Source organism: Xiphophorus couchianus, chromosome 11 (genome assembly GCF_001444195.1).
Source record: "Xiphophorus couchianus chromosome 11, X_couchianus-1.0, whole genome shotgun sequence".
Classification (NCBI taxonomy): Eukaryota; Metazoa; Chordata; class Actinopteri; order Cyprinodontiformes; family Poeciliidae; genus Xiphophorus; species Xiphophorus couchianus.
This window is the reverse complement of record NC_040238.1, coordinates 17,797,676-17,819,054: the sequence shown is the minus strand read 5'-3', so window position 1 is coordinate 17,819,054 and position 21,379 is coordinate 17,797,676. Positions and strand designations below refer to the sequence as shown.

Genomic DNA, 21,379 nt, shown 5'->3' with positions numbered 1-21,379 from the left:
CTGGACAACAGTAATATTCTAAAAAATGTAGAATTTTATATTTGTTCAACTCAACATGTATAGCTTACCTTACAATAAAATACCTATTTATGTTTTCTTTTTACTGAACATGTCTATTAAACACACACAAGCACAAACTCCCTGCTGTGCTGGGAAGGACTCCATGTACTACAATTTCCATTATCTTTGATTTATTGTATTTGTCAAAGAAGAAAAAGCATTGTTTCTGTATAACAATGTATATGAGCTGTTTAACCACAATACAACTACTTAGCTTGATATGATTCTTTTATAGTTAACTTTGGAACCAACTGCAAATGTCCAAGTTCAGCTACTTTTGTGACACACCTTATACTCTCGCCCCAACCACCTACGCTTCAGTGTGCTGCCTTGCTTAACAATGTGTTAGTTTAAATGCAGCTCTACAAGCCACAAATATGAATGAAAGACATGTAAGTGATAATTCTGCAACAGTGACGATCACCTCATTCATACCATGACAGGCACAGCGGTGCCTGACATTTCTGGCTGCACTAAATGTTTCAATGCCAGGGCACTTTGAGGTCCGCAGAGTTGCCTTGGAAACGTCTTTTGTTTTACGTCTATCAAAAAGAACACTGAGGAGGTGAGGACACACCCTGAGGCACACCTTAAATGCCAAACAAAAATAGAAACGCAGGTCTCTTGCCTTCCAAAAACTGTTCAGGAAACCTGTTGGTGTACAATACATATTTCTCGTTTAGATCTCTATGATCTGGTGCGCAAACAAGAAGTTCCTTTTAATACTTTCTTCATTGTTGAGTGACACACGCTTGAGCTAAAACGAATACAGCTGACGTCCACTTACTGGGACTGACGTTTTGAAGGCGTGTCTGGATTCTGCATGAGAAAATCACAGTAGAGAAACACACCGCCAGCAGCTGGAATCAGGTTTGTTTCAGCCAGGAAAATGTTTGTGGTTAGCTTTGCGGTTTAGCTTTCCTTGGATTCTGCTGTGGGAAGTTATGCTCCATGGAAATGAAGACATTATGGGAGCTCCATCAGTTCATTTGGACAGATGTTTTTGCCAGCACAAATTGGGTTCTTCTGTCAGGTAAAGGTTCTGGTGGTGGTGTTGTACTCTTTTTGATTAGAACCAGCTCATGTAACGTAAAATGACTGTGAACTACATAAATAAGTCTAAATCATGCACTTATAAACATATAAGTAGTTTTTAAATACATCTTTTTGTGTTTTATATACTGATAAATGTCATTCAAAACAAGTACTTTCACATATACGTACGTAAATATTTCAAATGAGGAACAAGGCATTTCAAAGTGCTTTACATCATAACAAACACAAAAACACAAAGTCATGCAACATAGAATCAACAATCAAAACATTACATGAAGTCCAGTGCCATCATTAAATTTGTGATTGATAACGTTTCAAATACAAATCTAAACAGGTGGGTTTTTAGTCGAGATTTAAAGGAAGTCAGTGTTTCAGCTGTTTTACAGTTTTCTGGAAGTTTGTTCCAGATTTGTGGTGCATAGAAGCTGAAAGTTGCTTCTCCTCAATTGGTTCTGGTTCTGGGGATGCAGAGCAGACCAGAACCAGAAGACCTGAGGGGTCTGGAAGGTTAGGCAAGCCAACTGTGCTGAACCCAAACCAACAAATAGACCTGACACCATGTTTAAAGATGTTGATAAGTTCTCAGCTGTCATTCTGATTATCTAAGCAATCCACATAAAACTGGAAAAGTTTTTCAAAGTCTAGACATTTATATTTTATCTCAAATGTTGGATTTTATCAACATGTTTGTTATCCAGGCAGAAAACCATAGTTCTGTAAGGATTCAAACTGGGCTCTGAGCAATCAAAATTCAGTTCTCCTATCTGAGGAGAACTGAATTCAACAAATGACTTTACTGGGTTTAACATGGTTTAGATCATTATATCTTCTGAAAAGCAATAATTAGAATTTCAACTGAAATATAATGCCTTCATCCTCCATTTATTAGCTTAGGTCACAAAAGTTCCCAAATGATTTCTCCTTGCAGTTCTCAGGAAGATTGAATTGCTTGCAATAAAACTTACACAGCAAATGGAGGCATCAGATTTCACGTCATCTTTACTTGGTTCACTGAACAATGACAATACAGCCTCATAGTCTTCTATGATGGGGTCTAATCTGAACAACAGAACACCATATAAATGGAAACTTCTACACAATATAATATACAATAAACTCTGTTTGCTTTTCATTGCTAATGTCCGTGTCAGGGTGTTTTTATTTTTTTATTTTTTGTCCCCAATACTAATCCAAGACATCGGCCGATGCTCAAAAACCAACATCTTAAAGGAAGTTTTATCAGTAGCATTTTAAAAATCCTATGTATAAAATGGTTTTAACCAAACCAGCATTAAAAGATTTTTTAAAAGATATGGTGTGTTTCAAAATCAGAAAAATTGAGTAAATGGTCTTTAAAGACTGAACTAATCTTTTCACTTGATCGAATCAAATTATTAATTTTAACTGACTTCTAATAATTTAGCTAAAAGGCAAAGTTAGTCACTGTAAAAACTGCATTTTTTTTACCCACTACTATTGCTAGAAACGGTAGAAGGAAATATTAAGGAATTGAACAACATAATCCTTGAGTCCTCTTTCAAGATAAACATCCTAGATTAATTATGTTGTTCCACTCAAACTGTTATTTTCATCACCTTAAACACAGAGACATTTTTTTCTTGGACTTTAAAAGCTTTTACCAAATCAGTAAATTTTTGGTTCAAACATTTGAAACCAAATATTGGCAAGATTTTTATAAAGGATGTATAGCCATCTCCCCACACTATCTGATACTAAATGAGACTAAACTATTCCTGTTTTAGGTTAGTAAGGATGACCAAAAGAATTTCTATTTCACAATAACAAAATAATGCAAGAGATGTCTCTTTGATAGAATTTCAAATACATTTGCTTTAATTTAGAAGTTTACAGCAGTATAGGAAAGCCCAGATGACAATGTACTAGCTTTCTGAATTTTTACTGGGTTAACTCACCATTTTATTCAAACAGAAGCATTCTGCGGATGTATTTTAGAGCAACACCTCTAAAATACAGCTTCCTTGTATGGCATAATAAAAGAAATCTGGCAGTATTTCAGGAAGAGATCTGGCAGACATCCACAAATCTGATTGATCCTTGCGTAAAATTTCCAGATTCCCATTGGTGCCACATTAATCTGACCCCATAGATATAAACACCATTGAGATTTCCAACTTTCATACAGTCCTGGAAGGGTACGATTTCTTTGTCCCACAGATAAAAGTGTTAAATGTTGGCCTAAGCTAATAATAGAGTGTTATTATCCATAGTAAAATGAGTCCTATATCAACATGGACAAAGTTAAAGCCATGATGAGGAAAAAAAATGATGTGAAAACATTAAGGCAACATCTAAAGACATTTATAAGGAAGTTAAAGCTCAGACATAAATGTTTCCAAACTAGCAATCACCCCATGTGAAGCGCCAGATTAGTTACTAATAGTTTCTTCCTTGTACTGTGAGGATCATTGTAAAAGTTGAAAAACAAAACGCAGACTGTGTGGACAAATTCAGGTGTGGTTGACCAATAAACTAATTTGCTTGCCCCTTTAAGGGTGATATTAAATTTGTTCTAGAAAGGGACAAATATATGAATGTCTGAGTTCAATTTGATCATAACACAAACTTGCAGGCCCTGCAAAAAATAAAAGGCAAAAAACTCCCAAAATCTTAGTGCAACATGCAGCAAACATATAACAAGTACTAAGAGGTGAATGTAGTGATATCAATCTTTTGATACCAATATTTATGTTTGCACTTCTGACTGATATCGGTGAATAAGACTGTTTGTTCTGTTACACAAGACTTTTCAGTTCAATTTTTCTCACACGTCTCATTGCTCCTGTGACAAAGCTCAGACAGATTGATGAAAATTAAAGATAAGCTTGTCAGAGATTTCATCCAAGTTGTTTGGTGTTTCTTGTCACAAAGAGATGTTTAGCTTTAATCAAAACTTTCCATTACGTACTTACTAACTGTAAATTATTTCACAGACTGAAGAAACCTGGTCCTTGTGTTACATATGCAATGTGGCTGAAGATACATCTACTTATTGTCCTCCTATCAGGTGAGGTCTGACATCACCCACAGTATGACTAAAGCCGTGAACAAAGGTTATTATCAAACAAAGTAATAGAGCATTGAATCTACCTCCACTAATAAACGACTTATGTCTGCATTCCACATAGTTCATCATTCCCGCATGTTAAATTCCTTTCCTTTTCATTCTGTAACCTGTTTATCAACATTGATTCCAGACTGACTGAAAGAATATTTCAACACCTCTGGACTGCAGCTTGTTATCTTGCAATTTTCGAAGCAGTACTTGCACGACTTTTTTTGATCTTGATTCCTGTGACTGTGACCAAGACTGAGGCCATTCTTTAATATTTCTTAGTGATTGATATGATGTAACTCTTTAACATGGCTCCATTTTGGGCAAACAGACAAGTCGTGAACGACTGGTGCCTGAATGTCTCGTTGAAAAACCCAACCAGACAAACTCAAAAGATACAACTCCTTACTGTAGCTGTTTTATTTCTCTAATCAGGTCAAGCTTTAGGTCAACTAACCTCCACTGCTCCGTCCAGCATTGCCACATCAACAACAGCTTCACAAACCTCAGGTAAATAATATGCTAAGGCTTGTACAACCTAAAACGAGAAATAAGACAGAACTGAAAACAACAGTTCTCAAGACAAAACGAGGATAATTGGAATTACCATCACTTTTACAATGCAAACTTTAAATTCGCACAATATTTCTTTATACCTCTATTGATTCACAGTTACAGATAGAATGATGGAGAAAATAAAGACACAGCATATTAAACAACAAATTAAACTGTCATGTTAAGACAACTTAATACAGAGGACAAAAATCACAAACTGAAAACAAAAATGAAATTGATAGTTTTTCATTCTTCAGCAGGTGAAGCATCTGTTGTTCCAAGCTCCCAAGCTGCTTCCTCTACTTTTCACACTTCTACAGTTACAGCAGGTAAATTAAACTCCTCAGCAAAAATATGACCCAGCTGTAATACTTGTAGCTGTATAACAGAGAAACAAATCCAAAGGTGGACAAGTGGTCAAATTATGTCATTGTAATACAAACACGTAAGGTAACACAGTAAATTATTTTGTGAATCAAATTACTCAGATTATTTAAAAGATAACTCAGCAGTTGATCTTTGCAACAGCACTAATATTTGAGGTTATAGTCTTGTATTTGAATATGCATTTTAACAGATTTTCCATTTTTTCCAATCAACTGAAGTTTCTGATAGTCAGTCTTCTGCTGCTTCATCCATTATTCCAACTTCTGCAACCACCGTACAGACCTCAGGTAAACAAATGACAGACATGTCTCACCTACAGTACAAACGTAGAAAAATATTTTACCCAAAGGGGCTTTGGGAAGGAACATCTCTTTTGAAATATACTAATCATCAATTACGAAATTAATTTTGACATTATTCTTCTAAATTTTGTTTGATTTTTTTTTTTATAGTAGTGTTTTATTTCCTTGATGTCAATGTGGATGTCACTGGACCGAGTAAGAATGAATCCGACATCATTGCCTGGGTACGTAAGGAACATAGTTGGAGGTCAAAATCCGATTATATTACCAGAATTTTGACGTCTGAATCCTATAAATAAATGTGGTCATGGATATTTTCTTTCAGCTTGACCAGGTTTTCCGAAATGAGCTGGGGCGCTGCATGTTTCAAGGAGCAACAACTACTGCCCCCACATCTCAGCAAACTGTAAATGTGACAGAACAAGTGGCAACAACACAGACTTCACCGCAAAACTTTAGTGCAACTACAAATGTACCAACAGTGTTACAGGGCAACATAACATCTAAAGCTGCAACAATGCTAAATGGCAACGACACAACAACGATGGAAGCAATAATAAATAGTAATATCACAACTACAGATGCAACAGCAACACCAGTAACTGAAAACGTCACAACACCAGCTTCGATAACAATGTTACATGACAACACAACAACCACAGTTGCAGCAACTGTTTTGAATGACAACAAAACAACAGCGGCATCAAAGGCATCAATCAGCAACACAACAGTTACAGCTGCAGGAACTGCAGCATTTGATGGCAACATAACATCAACGGCTGCATCAACTACTGCGACACAAAGCAACATGACAACTACTGCTGCTTCAACTACTGCAACACAAAGCAACATGACAACTACTGCTGCTTCAACTACTGCAACGCAAAGCAACATGACAACTACTGCTGCTTCAACTACTGCAACGCAAAGCAACATGACAACTACTGCTGCTTCAACTACTGCAACGCAAAGGAACATGACAACTACTGCTGCTTCAACTACTGCAACACAAAGCAACATGACAACTACTGCTGCATTAACTACTGCAACACAAAGCAACATGACAATTACTGCTGCATCAACTTCAGCAACACAAAGCAACATTACAACTACTGCTGTATCAACTACTGCAACACAAAGCAACATGACAACTACTGCTGCATCAACTACTGCAACACAAAGCAACATGACAACTATTGCTGCATCACCTAATGCAACACAAAGCAACATGACAATTACTGCTGCATCAACTTCAGCAACAAATAGCAGCATGACAACTACTGCTGCATCAACTACTGCAACACAAAGCAACATGACAATTGCTGCTATGTCAACTACTGCAACACCAAGCAACATGACAACTACTGCTGCGTCACCTACTGCAACACAAAGCAATGTGACAACTATTGCTGTATCAACTACTGAAACACAAAGCAACATGACAACTATTGCTGCATCACCTAATGCAACACAAAGCAACATGACAATTACTGCTGCATCAACTTCAGCAACAAATAGCAGCATGACAACTACTGCTGCATCAACTACTGCAACACAAAGCAACATGACAGCTACTGCTGTGTCACCTACTGCAACACAAAGCAACATGACAATTGCTACTACGTCAACTACTGCAACACCAAGCAACATGACAACTACTGCTGCATCAACGACTGCAACACAGAGCAACATGACAGCTACTGCTGCATCAACTACTGCAACACAAAGCAACATGACAACTACTACTGCATCAACTACTGCAACACAAAACAACATGACAACTACTGCTGTGTCACCTACTGCAACACAAAGCAACATGACAATTGCTACTACGTCAACTACTGCAACACAAAGCAACATGACAATTGCTACTACGTCAACTACTGCAACACAAAGCAACATGACAATTGCTACTACGTCAACTACTGCAACACAAAGCAACATGACAATTGCTACTACGTCAACTACTGAAACACAAAGCAACATGACAACTATTGCTGCATCACCTAATGCAACACAAAGCAACATGACAATTACTGCTGCATCAACTTCAGCAACAAATAGCAGCATGACAACTACTGCTGCATCAACTACTGCAACACAAAGCAACATGACAGCTACTGCTGTGTCACCTACTGCAACACAAAGCAACATGACAATTGCTACTACGTCAACTACTGCAACACCAAGCAACATGACAACTACTGCTGCATCAACGACTGCAACACAGAGCAACATGACAGCTACTGCTGCATCAACTACTGCAACACAAAGCAACATGACAACTACTACTGCATCAACTACTGCAACACAAAACAACATGACAACTACTGCTGTGTCACCTACTGCAACACAAAGCAACATGACAATTACTGCTGCATCAACTTCAGCAACAAATAGCAACATGACAACTACTGCTGCATCAACTACTGCAACACCAAGCAACATGACAATTACTGCTGCATCAACTTCAGCAACAAATAGCAACATGACAACTACCACTGCATCAACTACTGCAACACAAAGCAACATGACAATTACTGCTGCATCAATTTCAGCAACAAATAGCAACATGACAACTACTGCTGCATCATCTACTACATCACAAAGTAACACTACAGCTACTACTGCAACAACTACAGACCTAAAAAGCAACACTCCAACCACAGTTACAACTACAGCGTCACAAAGCAACAGTCCAACAACTCCAACAGCTACAGCACTAACAAGCAATGGTTCGACAACTCAAACAGCTACTGCACAAATAAGCAACGGTCCGACAACACCGACAACTACTGCACTAACAAGCAACGGTCCGACAACTCCGACAACTACAGCACTAACAAGCAACGATCCGCCAACTCCAACAGCTACAGCACTAACAAGCAACGATCCGCCAACTCCAACAGCTACAGCACTAACAAGCAACGATCCGCCAACTCCAACAGCTACAGCACTAACAAGCAACGATCCGCCAACTCCAACAGCTACAGCACAAATAAGCAATGGTTCGACAACTCCAACAACTACTGCACAAATAAGCAACGGTCCGACAACTCCGACAACTACAGCACTAACAAGCAACGATCCGCCAACTCCAACAGCTACAGCACTAACAAGCAACGGTCCGTCAACTCCAACAACTACAGCACTAACAAGCAATGGTTCGCCAACTCCATCAACTACAGCACTAACAAGCAACGATCCGCCAACTCCAACAGCTACAGCACAATTAAGCAATGGTCCGACAACTCCGACAACTACAGCACTAACAAGCAATGATCCGCCAACTCCAACAGCTACAGCACTAACAAGCAACGATCCGCCAACTCCAACAGCTACAGCACAAATAAGCAACGGTCCGACAACTACAGCACTAACAAGCAATGATCCGCCAACTCCAACAGCTACAGCACAAATAAGCAATGGTCCGACAACTCCGACAACTACAGCACTAACAAGCAACGATCCGCCAACTCCAACAGCTACAGCACAAATAAGCAACGGTCCGACAACTACAGCACTAACAAGCAATGATCCGCCAACTCCAACAGCTACAGCACAAATAAGCAATGGTCCGACAACTCCGACAACTACAGCACTAACAAGCAATGGTCCGACAACTCCGACAACTACAGCACTAACAAGCAATGATCCGCCAACTCCAACAGCTACTGCACAAATAAGCAAGGGTCCGGCAACTCCAACAGCTACAGCACTAACAAGCAACGGTCCGACAACTCCAACAACTACAGCACTAACAAGCAACGGTCTGACAACTCCAACAACTACTGCACAAATAAGCAATGGTCCGACAACTCCGACAACTACAGCACTAACAAGCAACAGTCCGACAACTACAGCACTAACAAGCAATGATCCGCCAACTCCAACAGCTACTGCACAAATAAGCAACGGTCCGACAACTCCAACAGCTACAGCACTAACAAGCAACGGCCCGCTAACTCCAACAACTACAGGTCTAAGAAGCAACGGTTCGCCAACTCCATCAACTACAGCACTAACAAGCAACGGTCCGCCAACTCCAACAACTACAGCACTAACAAGCAACGGTCCGACAACTCCGACAACTACAGCACTAACAAGCAACGGTCCGACAACTCCAACAACTACAACACTAACAAGCAACGGTCTGCCAACTCCGACAACTACAGCACTAACAAGCAACGATCCGCCAACTCCAACAGCTACAGCACAAATAAGCAACGGTCCGCCAACTCCAACAACTACAGGTCTAAGAAGCAACGGTCCAACAACTACAGCACTAAGAAGCAACACTCCAATCACAGTTACAACAATTACAGCATCACGAAGCAACAGTCCAGCCATAACTACTCCAAGTCCCATTTTGCCATCTTTGATCACCAGCATGTCAACTTTATTGCTATACATGACTGTGTCATCGCAGTCATTGAATCCTCAAGCCCCGTCTTCAGGAGGTTCAAGGAGGAAGCGTTCCGTCCCCCAGAACAGCGACAATTTGACGATAAGCAGGTATGACAAATGAACTCAAGCGAATGGGTAAAATGATCTATTCTTTTCTAAACATTCTAACATTCATGGAATTGTATATGTTTTATTTGTACCGAATTGTAAAAATAAATGGCTGTTTTTCAAAATGACAGGTTATCCAAAATAACTGTCAGCTGAATTAGGCAGCACTTTTTTTCATTCTTCTTACATCTCTTTTGTTACAATGTTGATTTTTTTTTCTTTTTTTAGCAATGACACAGCTTTGGTTTTTCAAGTAAGTTAATAATTACATGCAGCAATAGGTTTCATGGTGAGTAGAAGTATTGAATAACAGTTTGGTTTGTGTTTTAACAGGGAATGGAAGTATCCTGCTCTATAAAAACTGAAATAAAGTAAGTGAAATAACACAGCTCTTATATTTGACACATGCATATCTCTATTCTCGGTTTTGATAAAACTGATATGTTCCAGTCAGACCAAGTGCACCATCATGCTTGCGCTGAGTCACAAAATATCATCATGCTGTATCCTACAAAAACTCTGTGCAGCCAGCAAAAGTTCCTCTGACATCCATGTGGTGGGAAACAGGATAGATGAACAGAGTGAGTAATAAATTGGACTTTTTACTAACCTCAGAAGCTTCTCATTTATAACAAAGTCTTGATCTTTCTGAACAGATCGGCTTCAAAACAAGTGCGATGGTAACTTAGAGGAGCCAAACAGCTGCATTTATTCTGGTCCGCTGGGTGCGTCATGGTAAGGGTTTGGTATTTGCTAAGCATGTTTACAACAGCAATGTGTGCAGTCCTGACAAAGAACAGTTCCACACAACTTATCACAATACTCTTGCATTATTAAGTGGAAATTCATCAAAAGCGACACACATACTTCAAAGATTTCACTGGGCTTGATAATTCAGAAAATCTCTTTTAAAAAAAAGACCATTTAGATTTTTCTGGAATATCAAGCACAAATGTGTGTGCTTGATATTGATACCAGTAACCGACTCATACTTTTCTATACTGATGTGGAAAGAAAATATGTTTCAGTGCACAAAGAAAGACTTTTACTTTTATATGTACAAATTATATTAACCTCTTTGAATACCCCGTGTTGTTTTCAGTGTTGAATCTAAATTAACCTACTGATGTTTTCCTGCATTTGACATGAACAGATTAATAATCTTTACAGATGTCCTGAACCTAAAATATTTATTTTCGATGTTTAAATCTTTGACAGCAGTATCAGCTCATTGAATAAAGGAAATGTTATTAAAAAGCCAAAATGTTCTTTCTGTATTTTGCAGTTGGGGGATATTTTTATTTCTAAAATATGCAGAGTCGGTATAAGAGTATAAAGTTAAATGCACAAATTTAACAAAATATGATGTTTGTCTTTTATCAGTGTGGAGCCTGAGTCTACATATGTCATTCCACCAATAAACCTAACAGACTGTGTGACAGGTGAGGTATTTATTTAAAATATATTTAAAATGCATATAGTATATAGATTTTTATGTATTTTGTTCTTCTTCCCTTTTTAGAGAACAGTTGTAACTGCTCTTCTTACTGCATCAGATCTGGTTAGTATTTCATCAGTCAAATTAATGCCTCTCATCGTTATCAAAATCAATACAAAATTTACGATGTAATTTGTGTTTTTGTTTTCAGATGCGTACTACACGTTTTCCATTTCACTACAAGATCCAACAATGAACTCTTCATCTCTTTCATCTCTGGTAACCTCCTTTTTTACACCTTGTTTATTAATTACTCTTGCTACACACTCTTGTTGTATAAAATGATAATATTTACCTACATTTACAGATTTCAATCCTGGCACAACCACCTAACTGCTCCATCACTACAACGTATGTTTTGCTTTTTGATTTGTAGCAATACTTTTTCTGTAAATTTTATTTTCAGTTCGCAAAGATAAAATTATCTATTTGTTCATTTATAACAATAAAAATCAAAAACAGAAAAACAGTCATGCTAACTGACAACTGAAATTATGTTTTTAATGTTTTGTTGCAGTGTTACATGTCAATTATTGGCCACGATTGCATCTGAGTACAGGGTAAGAAGAAGCTAAAGTTCAATAATACTACCACAACAAGTCAAGTTCTGAATTTCTCCTGACTAAATTTCATAAGCATCATTAAAGTGTTAGATTGTGCTAAATTTATCAGGTATAATTTTAAGAAATGAAAATATAACAATAAACAAATATCACAAGATAATAAATATTTAAAAGTATCCAACAATGCAAAATTAAGAGATCACATGTGTAATTTACGTTTTTTGCATGTTTATTAATATCGCCATTGTACAATTTCAGAGTGCCAGAGTGGACTGTGAAAAGACAAAGTAAGTCCATTTGATGTACCTTCATTTTATAGCAGGACTAATCACCTGCCCACACTGCAAAATGTAGTTGATTTGATGACACTTGTATAAATGTGTTGATTGGCCTGCAAATCACCTAACTTCTAAATTTCGGTCTCTCAGCAAAGCAGATGAGGTGAATTCCCCTACACAAAATAAAATATAGATTAATTACACATAGACTGATGATTTCAAGCCTTTACTTTAGAAAAAATATTATATTTAGGATTAGAATATTACATCACAAAAAAATTTTAAAAAGTCAATACAAAAGTGTGGGTATTATACAAGTTATGTTTAATACCTGCCTGAAGTTTGTTTTGTTTTTCCAGCTGACACTTATCTCACAAATGAACCTCATCTGAACATATATTCTAATTTATTGCAGTAATCTGTGTAAAAGAGGGCTTCAACAAAACACTGGGTGCATATACTGCACAGTACGCGAAAATATTCAACAAAAAGTCAACATTTGTACAAATGAGTTGAATTACTGAAGTAACTTAGCTTTTCATTGACATACTAATTTTCTTAGAGTCACCTGTATGCCCATATGTTGGAAACCTTTTAAAAACTATTCTACTCTTTTCTTTTTATTGAAGGCTGAGTTGCAGAGTGATATTAGGTTTTGCACGGGAAGTCTCCATTTGTTCAGTGGCAGAAGCTGTTTTAAATGTTTTTCTACTTGAAGAAAAGATCCAGTATGACGGGCAAGTGAGACGAGCAGGTAAGTATCTCAATCTATTCACTAAAATTTGATTCAGGTTTAAAGTAACAGGAACGCTGTGTATTTAATGTAGCTTTTGCTTTGTGTTGCAGCAATTTGTGGAAGCGCAGAAATTAACTCACTCAACTCCCAGCTCAGTTATAATGATAGTGAGAAAAGCCCACATGACTTTTGTCTCGAAATAAAGGGATCTAACCTCACATGGTTCGTATGATCTCACTTTAGGCTATAAGTAAAGTTTTACAAAATTACCAACTCAGTATTACTATTATCTTTGCATGGTTGTTTCTGAAACATATCCCATGTAAACTGAAATGCTTTCAAATAATACAGTGTTTTACTTCTTTTTCATTGCAGCCAAACTGGAGAAAATATTGTTGTACATTTGAAAGAACAATGTGTTGTACCTACCACAACTAGCCCAAATGTGACAATTAGTCCCAACATGACTAGCCTAAATACAACAGCTAGCCCAAATGTGACTAGCCTAAATACAACAGCTACCCCAAATGAGACACTTAGCCTAAATACAACAGCTAGCCCAAATGAGACACTTAGCCTAAATACAACAGCTAGCCCAAATGAGACACTTAGCCTAAATACAACAGCTAGCCCAAATGAGACACTTAGCCTAAATACAACAGCTAGCCCAAATGAGACACTTAGCCTAAATACAACAGCTAGCCCAAATGATACACTTAGCCTAAATACAACAGCTAGCCCAAATGAGACACTTGGCCTAAATACAACAACTAGCCCAAATGAGACATTTAGCCTAAATACAACAGCTAGCCCAAATGAGACATTTAGCCTAAATACAACAGCTAGCCCAAATGAGACATTTAGCCTAAATACAACAGCTAGCCCAAATGAGACATTTAGCCTAAATACAACAGCTAGCCCAAACGTAACTAGCCTAAATACAACAGCTAGCCCAAATGAGACATTTAGCCTAAATACAACAGCTAGCCCAAACGTAACTAGCCTAAATACAACAGCTAGCCCAAACGTAACTAGCCTAAATACAACAGCTAGCCCAAACGTAACTAGCCTAAATACAACAGCTAGCCCAAACGTAACTAGCCTAAATGCCACAATTCCTATAAACTCTACATTTGACCCAAATGTGACAGTCATTACGAATGTGACAACAGTGAGTTCAACATTACAACCAAACAATAACACATTGACTCCAACAACAACCCCAAAAACACAACAGAACACAACATGGGCCCCATCAGTGTCCACAACTGCTGCTGGAGGAAAACCGTCATCAAACACAACTAGAAGCACAACAAGTGGATTTGTTTCTGTGACCACCTTAGTGAGTTCAACAGGAAATGGAACAGGTTTGTTGCCACATCATTTTTTCCAGCTCATGTTGTAGTATTAGCTTTTATTTTAACTTGCATTTAGGCTTTGACTCGACCAGTCTAAATATGTAAACTTCCACATGAACAACTTCAGAGTGGTTGTTGTTTTGTTCTTTTGGTCCTTTTCAAAATTTATTTTCATTTCTGATAAATGTCAAAAGATCTTGCTAATGAAAAATGAAAAAAAGTCCCACTGCATAAGGGTGCCACCACCGTATTGCACTGTAGGTGATGGTATAATGTATAAAATGATTAGAAGTATTTGGTTTTTGCAACATCTAGATTTCTCAGAAAATAGGCTTTCAGCTAATAACTAATTAACATAGCTCTACAGTGCACTTCAGCAGAGCTATGTTTTTCTGTGTTTGCTCCTTTGGTTTCTGGGAAGATAACAGTGATCTTTTTTCAGAACATAACCTCTTTTCTATTTTGTTCACTGCAGCTGAAAGCCAAGCCAAAGACCTTCTTGCACTGACTCAAGACGTGTCAAAACTGACCGCAGCGCAGATAGATCAGCTGGTGTCACAGCTAGAGAAGCTTCTGTCAGGCCCGACTGTCAGCAAGGAACTGGGAGACATCTCTGTCAACATTGTCAGCAATCTGTTGGATGCTTCACCTGACAAGCTGTCGAGCTCCTCTGACAGGTTGCTCTCATTTATTCAACTTTTCCCAACACTTTGACATTTAGAAAAATTTCTAATTCTAAGTTTTGATCATATTGAAGAAAAACAAGGACATATGAAAGGTTCACATGCAAATGAACTCCACTTTGTTTTAATGTTGAAATTTGACATACTGCTATATTATTATTATTATTATTATTATTATTATTATTATTTGCTAAATGTCAGAATAATATACAATAAATATTTTTGAGAATTTTTATTCATTTCTTCAAAGTCAGAAGTGGATATTCACCACACACAGGATAATAATCTGAACTGACCTAAAACAGGAACATTTAGGCTGATTTACTAGTGTACATAAAAAAGTTTTAATTGTATGCTGAACATATGATCATAACTTTTTAATTTGTAAAATGTTTTTTGCTATTTTTTGTGGTTAAATGTTGTTAGTAGTTAAATAGATTAGTCATTCTGCTTGACACTAACCAGTTCCTTTGTTCCATCAGGATTATTGGGATTGTTGACACGGTGGGGTTAAAGCTGGTGATTGGAGCCACCGCTGAGAACCTGATGTACCCTTCTTTGGCTGTCTCTGTGAAACCAGTAGATGGCGCCAACTTCCAGGAGACTGTTTTTTCCATCTTAGATCCAAATAATGTTCAGGTGAGACTGTGGTCACACAAGTAAAGGCATATTTTTTCCTCAGGGCTTGAAAGTTTGAGAAAAAAAACATAAATAATAACTCAGGTCTAGCACACTTTTGCCAAGCACTGAATTATATTCTCTTCTGTAAGACTTTTCACACATTTACACTTTTTAGGTTCTGTTGGTAAAATTATAGTACTATTGTATTGTGAAAAATATATTCTTGAGAAAGATCTATTTTCCACCCGGTATATTCCACTATGTGCTGCAGGTTCGGGGGAATCCAAGGTTGAAAAGGAGCGCATTAAAGGACTCCTCCATCCCTCAAGGCTCCATTACTCTTCCTCCCTCCCTCACTCAAAATCTAACCGCTGAGGAACAAAAGCTGGTCTCCAGGCTTCAGTTCAATTTCTACCAGAAGAGCTCAGTCTTTAAGGTCTGTACAGTCATCCTGTGTCATTGATATCAAATAAAATAAAAAATAAATTGATGGCAAATAATAGAAAAAATGTGCAGTAGAATTTTTCCCACAAACTAACAATTTGATGCATCTCTGCATGAAAACACAGGATGTCTCATTAGAACAACGGAAACTTAACAGTGGGATCTTGGGAGCAAGCGTGGCCAATCTGTCAATCGAAGGATTAAAGGAAAGTGTTGTAATTCGCCTGAGAAACACAGAACCTGTTCCAGTAAGTCTAATTCTAACAAGAGATGCTCAATATTTTTCCCCAGCCTCATTAACAACAAAATTTGAAAAGAGTTCAGGTGGCTATTAGAATAAAAAGCTGCTGAGTACTTTTTTTTTCAGACTTAAGCTAAACAATGCTTATTTGGAAACTGAAACCTTGCTTCTTTTTCCAAACTTCAGGCTAATTTTGTGGCAGTGTGTGTTTTCTGGGACTTTACATTTAACAGTAAGTTAAAAAAATATAAACACACACGCTTAAAAACTGAGATAAGGCTGCATTTTTGAAACTGTTGTGGTTCCTGCAGAAGGTTTAGGTGGCTGGAACTCAGATGGCTGCTTTGTCAAAGAAACCAACGACAATGAGACAGTTTGTGGCTGCAACCATTTAACCAGCTTTGCTATTTTACTGGTAAGCACAATTACCTGTTGCAGATTTCACACCTCTGTGTGTCTAATGACAATAGCAGACATGAATGTCATTCTAATGTCTTCGATTCGATTTCTTTTACTTTAAGGACATCTCCAGAGAGACTGTTACCAGTCGTGTTCAGGCCACCATCCTCACCTTCATCACATATATAGGTTGTGGACTTTCTGCCATCTTCCTGTCCGTAACTCTCCTCACTTACTTGGCATTTGGGTGAGTTGATACATTGTTTTCTTCGTTTAACCCACTACAAGGGCTTGTAAATGTATGTCACAGGGTTCTTAGTTTAGGGTTGAAAGACGCTAAATGCCAATGCATAAGTTTTCAGATTTTTATTTGTGAGAGCAAATCCAATAGTATTAGTTTTACGTCAAATCTCAGTAAATTTCACTGATGATAGTGGTTGGATTTGAAGAAAATGTGGAAAGGTGAAAGAATTTTAGCATGTAAAACAACTTTTAACTGATGTGTCAGTGATTGATGTCTAAATCATTTCACCCCAACAGAAAGCTGCGTAAAGACATCCCATCCAAAATTCTGATCCAGCTTTGCCTGGCTCTTCTGCTGCTCAACCTGGTGTTCCTGGTGGACGCCTGGCTGGCGCTTTATCCCACAGCTGTGGGCCTCTGCATTTCCACGGCCTGGTTCCTTCACTACTTCCTACTGGTTTCCTTCACCTGGATGGGGCTCGAGGGCGTCCACATGTACTATGCACTTGTGAAAGTCTTCAATGACAACATATCCCACTACATGCTGAAGTTCTCGCTGGTGGGCTGGGGAGTCCCAATGATAGTGGTCATCATTGTGATCGCGATTGACAAAAACAACTACGGCCTCATGTCCTATGGAAAGTTTTCAGATGGCACGAGTGATGACTTGTAAGTTCAGTAAGCTGAAAGTGGGTTTACTCACAACTCCAATCACTGGAAAATAAAGCATGCCGTTTTCAAGTTTAGCTTTTATGTGTCAGGGCATAATGAAAAGAAATTTTCTGGTCTTTAACAAGTTTTAAAATTAGTCAAATTTAATCTCAGGAGTCCAAAATTACATTATCATCATCATCAGATTTTAAATCTCAGTTGATGATACACAAATAAGGCCCAAAGCTACATGAAGGAAGAATTGTGTCCTGTCCTCTTTGCAATACTTCTCTAATATATTAAGGTTTAAACCCTTTTTATCCCTGATTAAACTTACATATGAAATCAATAATAACAAATAGCTTATTCACTCTTCCTCCTTGTCTTGCAGCTGCTGGATAAGAAACGACATCGCCTTCTATGTGGCAGTCGTGGCCTATTTCGGTGTGATTTTCATCTTCAACATGATCATGTTTGTTGTGGTCTTAGTCCAGTTGCACCGGATAAAAAAACAGAATCCTCATAACAGCAAGCACCGCAGCGCGGCGCAGGACGCACGCAGCATGATCGGGATCACCCTCCTCCTAGGTCTCACGTGGGGATTTGCCTTTTTTGCGTGGGGTCCTGTTAATCTGGCATTTATGTACCTCTTTGCCATCTTTAATTCTCTGCAAGGTGAGTTGTTGAACCCTACATCTTTCCTGTATCCTAAAGAGAAAGTTAAACTTTGCTGATCCCCAAAGATTTTTCTTACATTTTGTTTCTAGGATTCTTCATATTTGTGTTCCACTGTGCGGTGAAAGAAACCGTCAGAAGGCAGTGGAGGACCTACCTATGCTGCGGCAACATGAGACTCCCAGAAAACTCAGGTGAGTCTGGATGAAAATGTGCACCTGTATCCAAGACTCGCAAGCTATGTAGTTTTCAATGCATTTTTTTAAAGATAAAAAATAAAACCTTTTTTTTTTATTTTCTTGTATATGGCATTTTCTTTTTTTTCCCTAATTCTTTTAGAGTGGAGTCGCACTACAACACAGAAAACCACAAAGAAGTCTCCACTGACCTCCTTTACATCCTCACAAAGCAGTCGGCCATCCAGATCTACTTTTCTGCCCAGTACGCCATCAGGCCAGATGAACGGCATTGGTAAGAAAGAATTTCTACTTTAACAATGTTATGCCTTCCGTAATAAGTTTTGACTGACCCAACACACCACATGCATTGGCATCCCTTCTAAGGATGTGTAAAATACCTGAAAACAAATATTATTGCTGAATAATCTCACACAGAATTAAATAACTACTAATCTGAGGTCATTCTGTCGGGAAACATCTCAAATTGCACATAAAATCATGTTTATTGTTTTGAATCATTGTCCCGTGGATAGTCCCTGAGCATGTCTTTGTTTCACCTAATGACCTCTGGAGAAAGGTACCAGACATGCCCAGTGGGTCCAGTACAGTATGCATACTAGTAAAAAAATAGGCTTAATTTAAGCGTAGCTCCAAGCTTCAAGTGGCAGCAAAGTGATTTCAACATGATCCTCACATGTTGAATATGCATGAATAGGATTCTGCTTGTACTTCAACTTTGAAGAAATAAGTTGCTGGATAAGATGAAGTATTGCCTTCTGTCTATCTTTACCATAGTTGTCAATAATTGTGGATAGGTTTAATAATTATTATTTATTTACCAACATATTAGAAATAATGTTGTGGTACATTGCAGGAAATCCACTTGAAGACAGAATAATTACAGCTGACGAAGAACCGAGGACAGATGTGGTTTTCAACGAGATCAACAGCCAGCTCCGGAGTCGACAGGGGTCCTGACCTACTTAGAGCAGCCTGTTAACTGCCTGTATATAATGTAATTTACCAGAAAATATTTATGTATTGTTCATCTCCGTCACATGTATTAGTTGACTGATTTCTAAGAAATTTTAAGTCTAAAGTTGAAATTTTTTATAACTCTAAAGCTATTGTTGTGCTTATTTTTACATAATCTTTATTTAATATACAAACCTATTTATTTAACATAACATTTGAATGTGTGTCTTAGATTTAATGATCGTACGCACTTTACAGCTGTTGCTTTCAAACAGCTAATTAAAGTTCATATGACAGTACATAGACTACATTTCTTTGCCATACTTATGATTTATGGATTTCCCTTTTCAAATCTAAGAACCGACACTGAGTGGGTTGAGATACGTCTTTAGTTTAGATAATCCGATAACAGCAAATTTTAAAATCCCACACATATATCCAAAAAGTTCTGTCATATTAATAAACAGCTGAAATATGAATGACCGAAGTTAAATATTTGCCAAAAAAAAAGACAACTGACAAAAAGACAGGTCAATCTGATGGAGTGAAAATAGTGTCAAAAAGATTTGTGTGTGCGTAAAATGATTTGTGCGTGCGTAACAGGATTTGTGCGTGTGTAACAGGATTTGTGCGTGCGTAACAGGATTTGTGCGTGCGTAAAAAGATTTGTGCGTGCGTAACAGGATTTGTGCGTGCGTAAAAAGATTTGTGCGTGCGTAACAGGATTTGTGCGTGCGTAACAGGATTTGTGCGTGTGTAAAAAGATTTGTGCGTGCGTAACAGGATTTGTGCGTGCGTAAAAAGATTTGTGCGTGCGTAAAAAGATTTGTGCGTGCGTAACAGGATTTGTGCGTGCGTAAAAAGATTTGTGTGTGCGTAACAGGATTTGTGCGTGCGTAACAAGATTTGTGCGTGCGTAAAAAGATTTGTGTGTGCGTAACAGGATTTGTGCGTGCGTAACAGGATTTGTAAACCTTAAAAATAAAATACATGTTGAAAAAGTACACACAAATCACCTGGTACGCACACACAAAACTGCAGTTACACACAAATCCGGTTACGAGTGCACAACTATTTTTGAGACTCATTTCACGCCTCGGTAGAAGCTCCAAGATTTGTGTGTAGATGGTGCGTTTACATGCTAGTAAAAGCTGGGACATCTGAGTTTTCTTCGGAACTGTTTCTTTTTTCCATAGTTCAATACGTATTTCTCTCTTTACTTGTCTCGTGGCTTAGACATATTTTTGTGAGAGAAAAATACATATGTCATTACACCCACGACTACTTTTTAATACTATAAGATTGTTTATATATAAATCCGCATTTGGGACCTATTCAACTGTAATTACTTGGGTAAAAAATTCAACCACTAGGTGGCGGAAGTTTATTCCGCTCTGACTGGGAAAAGCCTTCATTCAAACTGAGAGAAGAAACAAGAGGATGGCGGGTCAGCCGAGTGATCATGTTCGTGGTTTACCGTCCGAAGTTAGTGGATGTTAAAATTTGCACGTTTTCCTGACCGTTGTAATGCTTATTTTTTAGATTATTTCAGATTACGTTTTACATTTCAAGTAGTTCCACCCAAAGTTCTCGCCCTTCTATAGCAATAGCTCATGTCTACGTTAGCTAAGCTACTATTAGCCCTCGATTAGCATCGGTACAGTTTAAAACAGTATCTTCCTGGCCCATTACAGCTATGTCTACGTTGGAAGTAATGAGAAATGTGGTTTGCTCATAATGAAGTAACAGAAATATTAATATTTTAAAGATTCAGCCGAGTTACTACACTTATATTCAGCTGCTTACAAAGGCTTCAGTGTTGGATGAGGCAATATTTTCAAAATTTGAAATATTGATGATCTGCAT

At 37.9% G+C, this 21,379-nt stretch overlaps 2 protein-coding genes across 6 annotated transcripts; both read left to right on the top strand.

The window, feature by feature from the left end:
* Positions 1–735: 735 nt before the first annotated feature.
* Positions 736–7,426, top strand: LOC114153256 (platelet binding protein GspB-like; the record flags this gene model as incomplete). The annotated part of the gene is made up of 7 exons (XM_028031653.1): positions 736–1,093; positions 4,089–4,162; positions 4,646–4,720; positions 5,023–5,094; positions 5,371–5,439; positions 5,605–5,678; positions 5,780–7,426. Coding segments are annotated over exons 1-7 (2,100 nt in total), but the record flags the coding sequence as incomplete, so codon positions are not given.
* LOC114153272 (uncharacterized threonine-rich GPI-anchored glycoprotein PJ4664.02) lies at positions 7,425–19,821 on the top strand. 5 transcript variants are annotated; one of them, XM_028031679.1, is made up of 27 exons: positions 7,425–7,564; positions 7,859–9,969; positions 10,198–10,222; positions 10,303–10,340; positions 10,420–10,550; positions 10,626–10,704; positions 11,353–11,411; positions 11,492–11,530; positions 11,619–11,686; positions 11,775–11,818; positions 11,985–12,027; positions 12,289–12,317; positions 12,938–13,062; positions 13,155–13,266; positions 13,420–14,411; positions 14,878–15,079; positions 15,568–15,724; positions 15,978–16,142; positions 16,276–16,398; positions 16,578–16,623; positions 16,703–16,806; positions 16,913–17,037; positions 17,331–17,702; positions 18,076–18,359; positions 18,452–18,553; positions 18,699–18,830; positions 19,413–19,821. In XM_028031679.1, exons 1-27 carry the CDS (start codon positions 7,439–7,441, stop codon positions 19,514–19,516), a joined length of 5,937 nt encoding a protein of 1,978 aa, XP_027887480.1. In that variant the 5' UTR covers positions 7,425–7,438; the 3' UTR covers positions 19,517–19,821. The 5 variants fall into 5 exon arrangements, with proteins under 5 accessions (XP_027887480.1, XP_027887477.1, XP_027887479.1 ...); XM_028031676.1 differs by having other exon boundaries at positions 7,649–9,969; XM_028031678.1 differs by having other exon boundaries at positions 7,425–7,606.
* Positions 19,822–21,379: the final 1,558 nt, after the last annotated feature.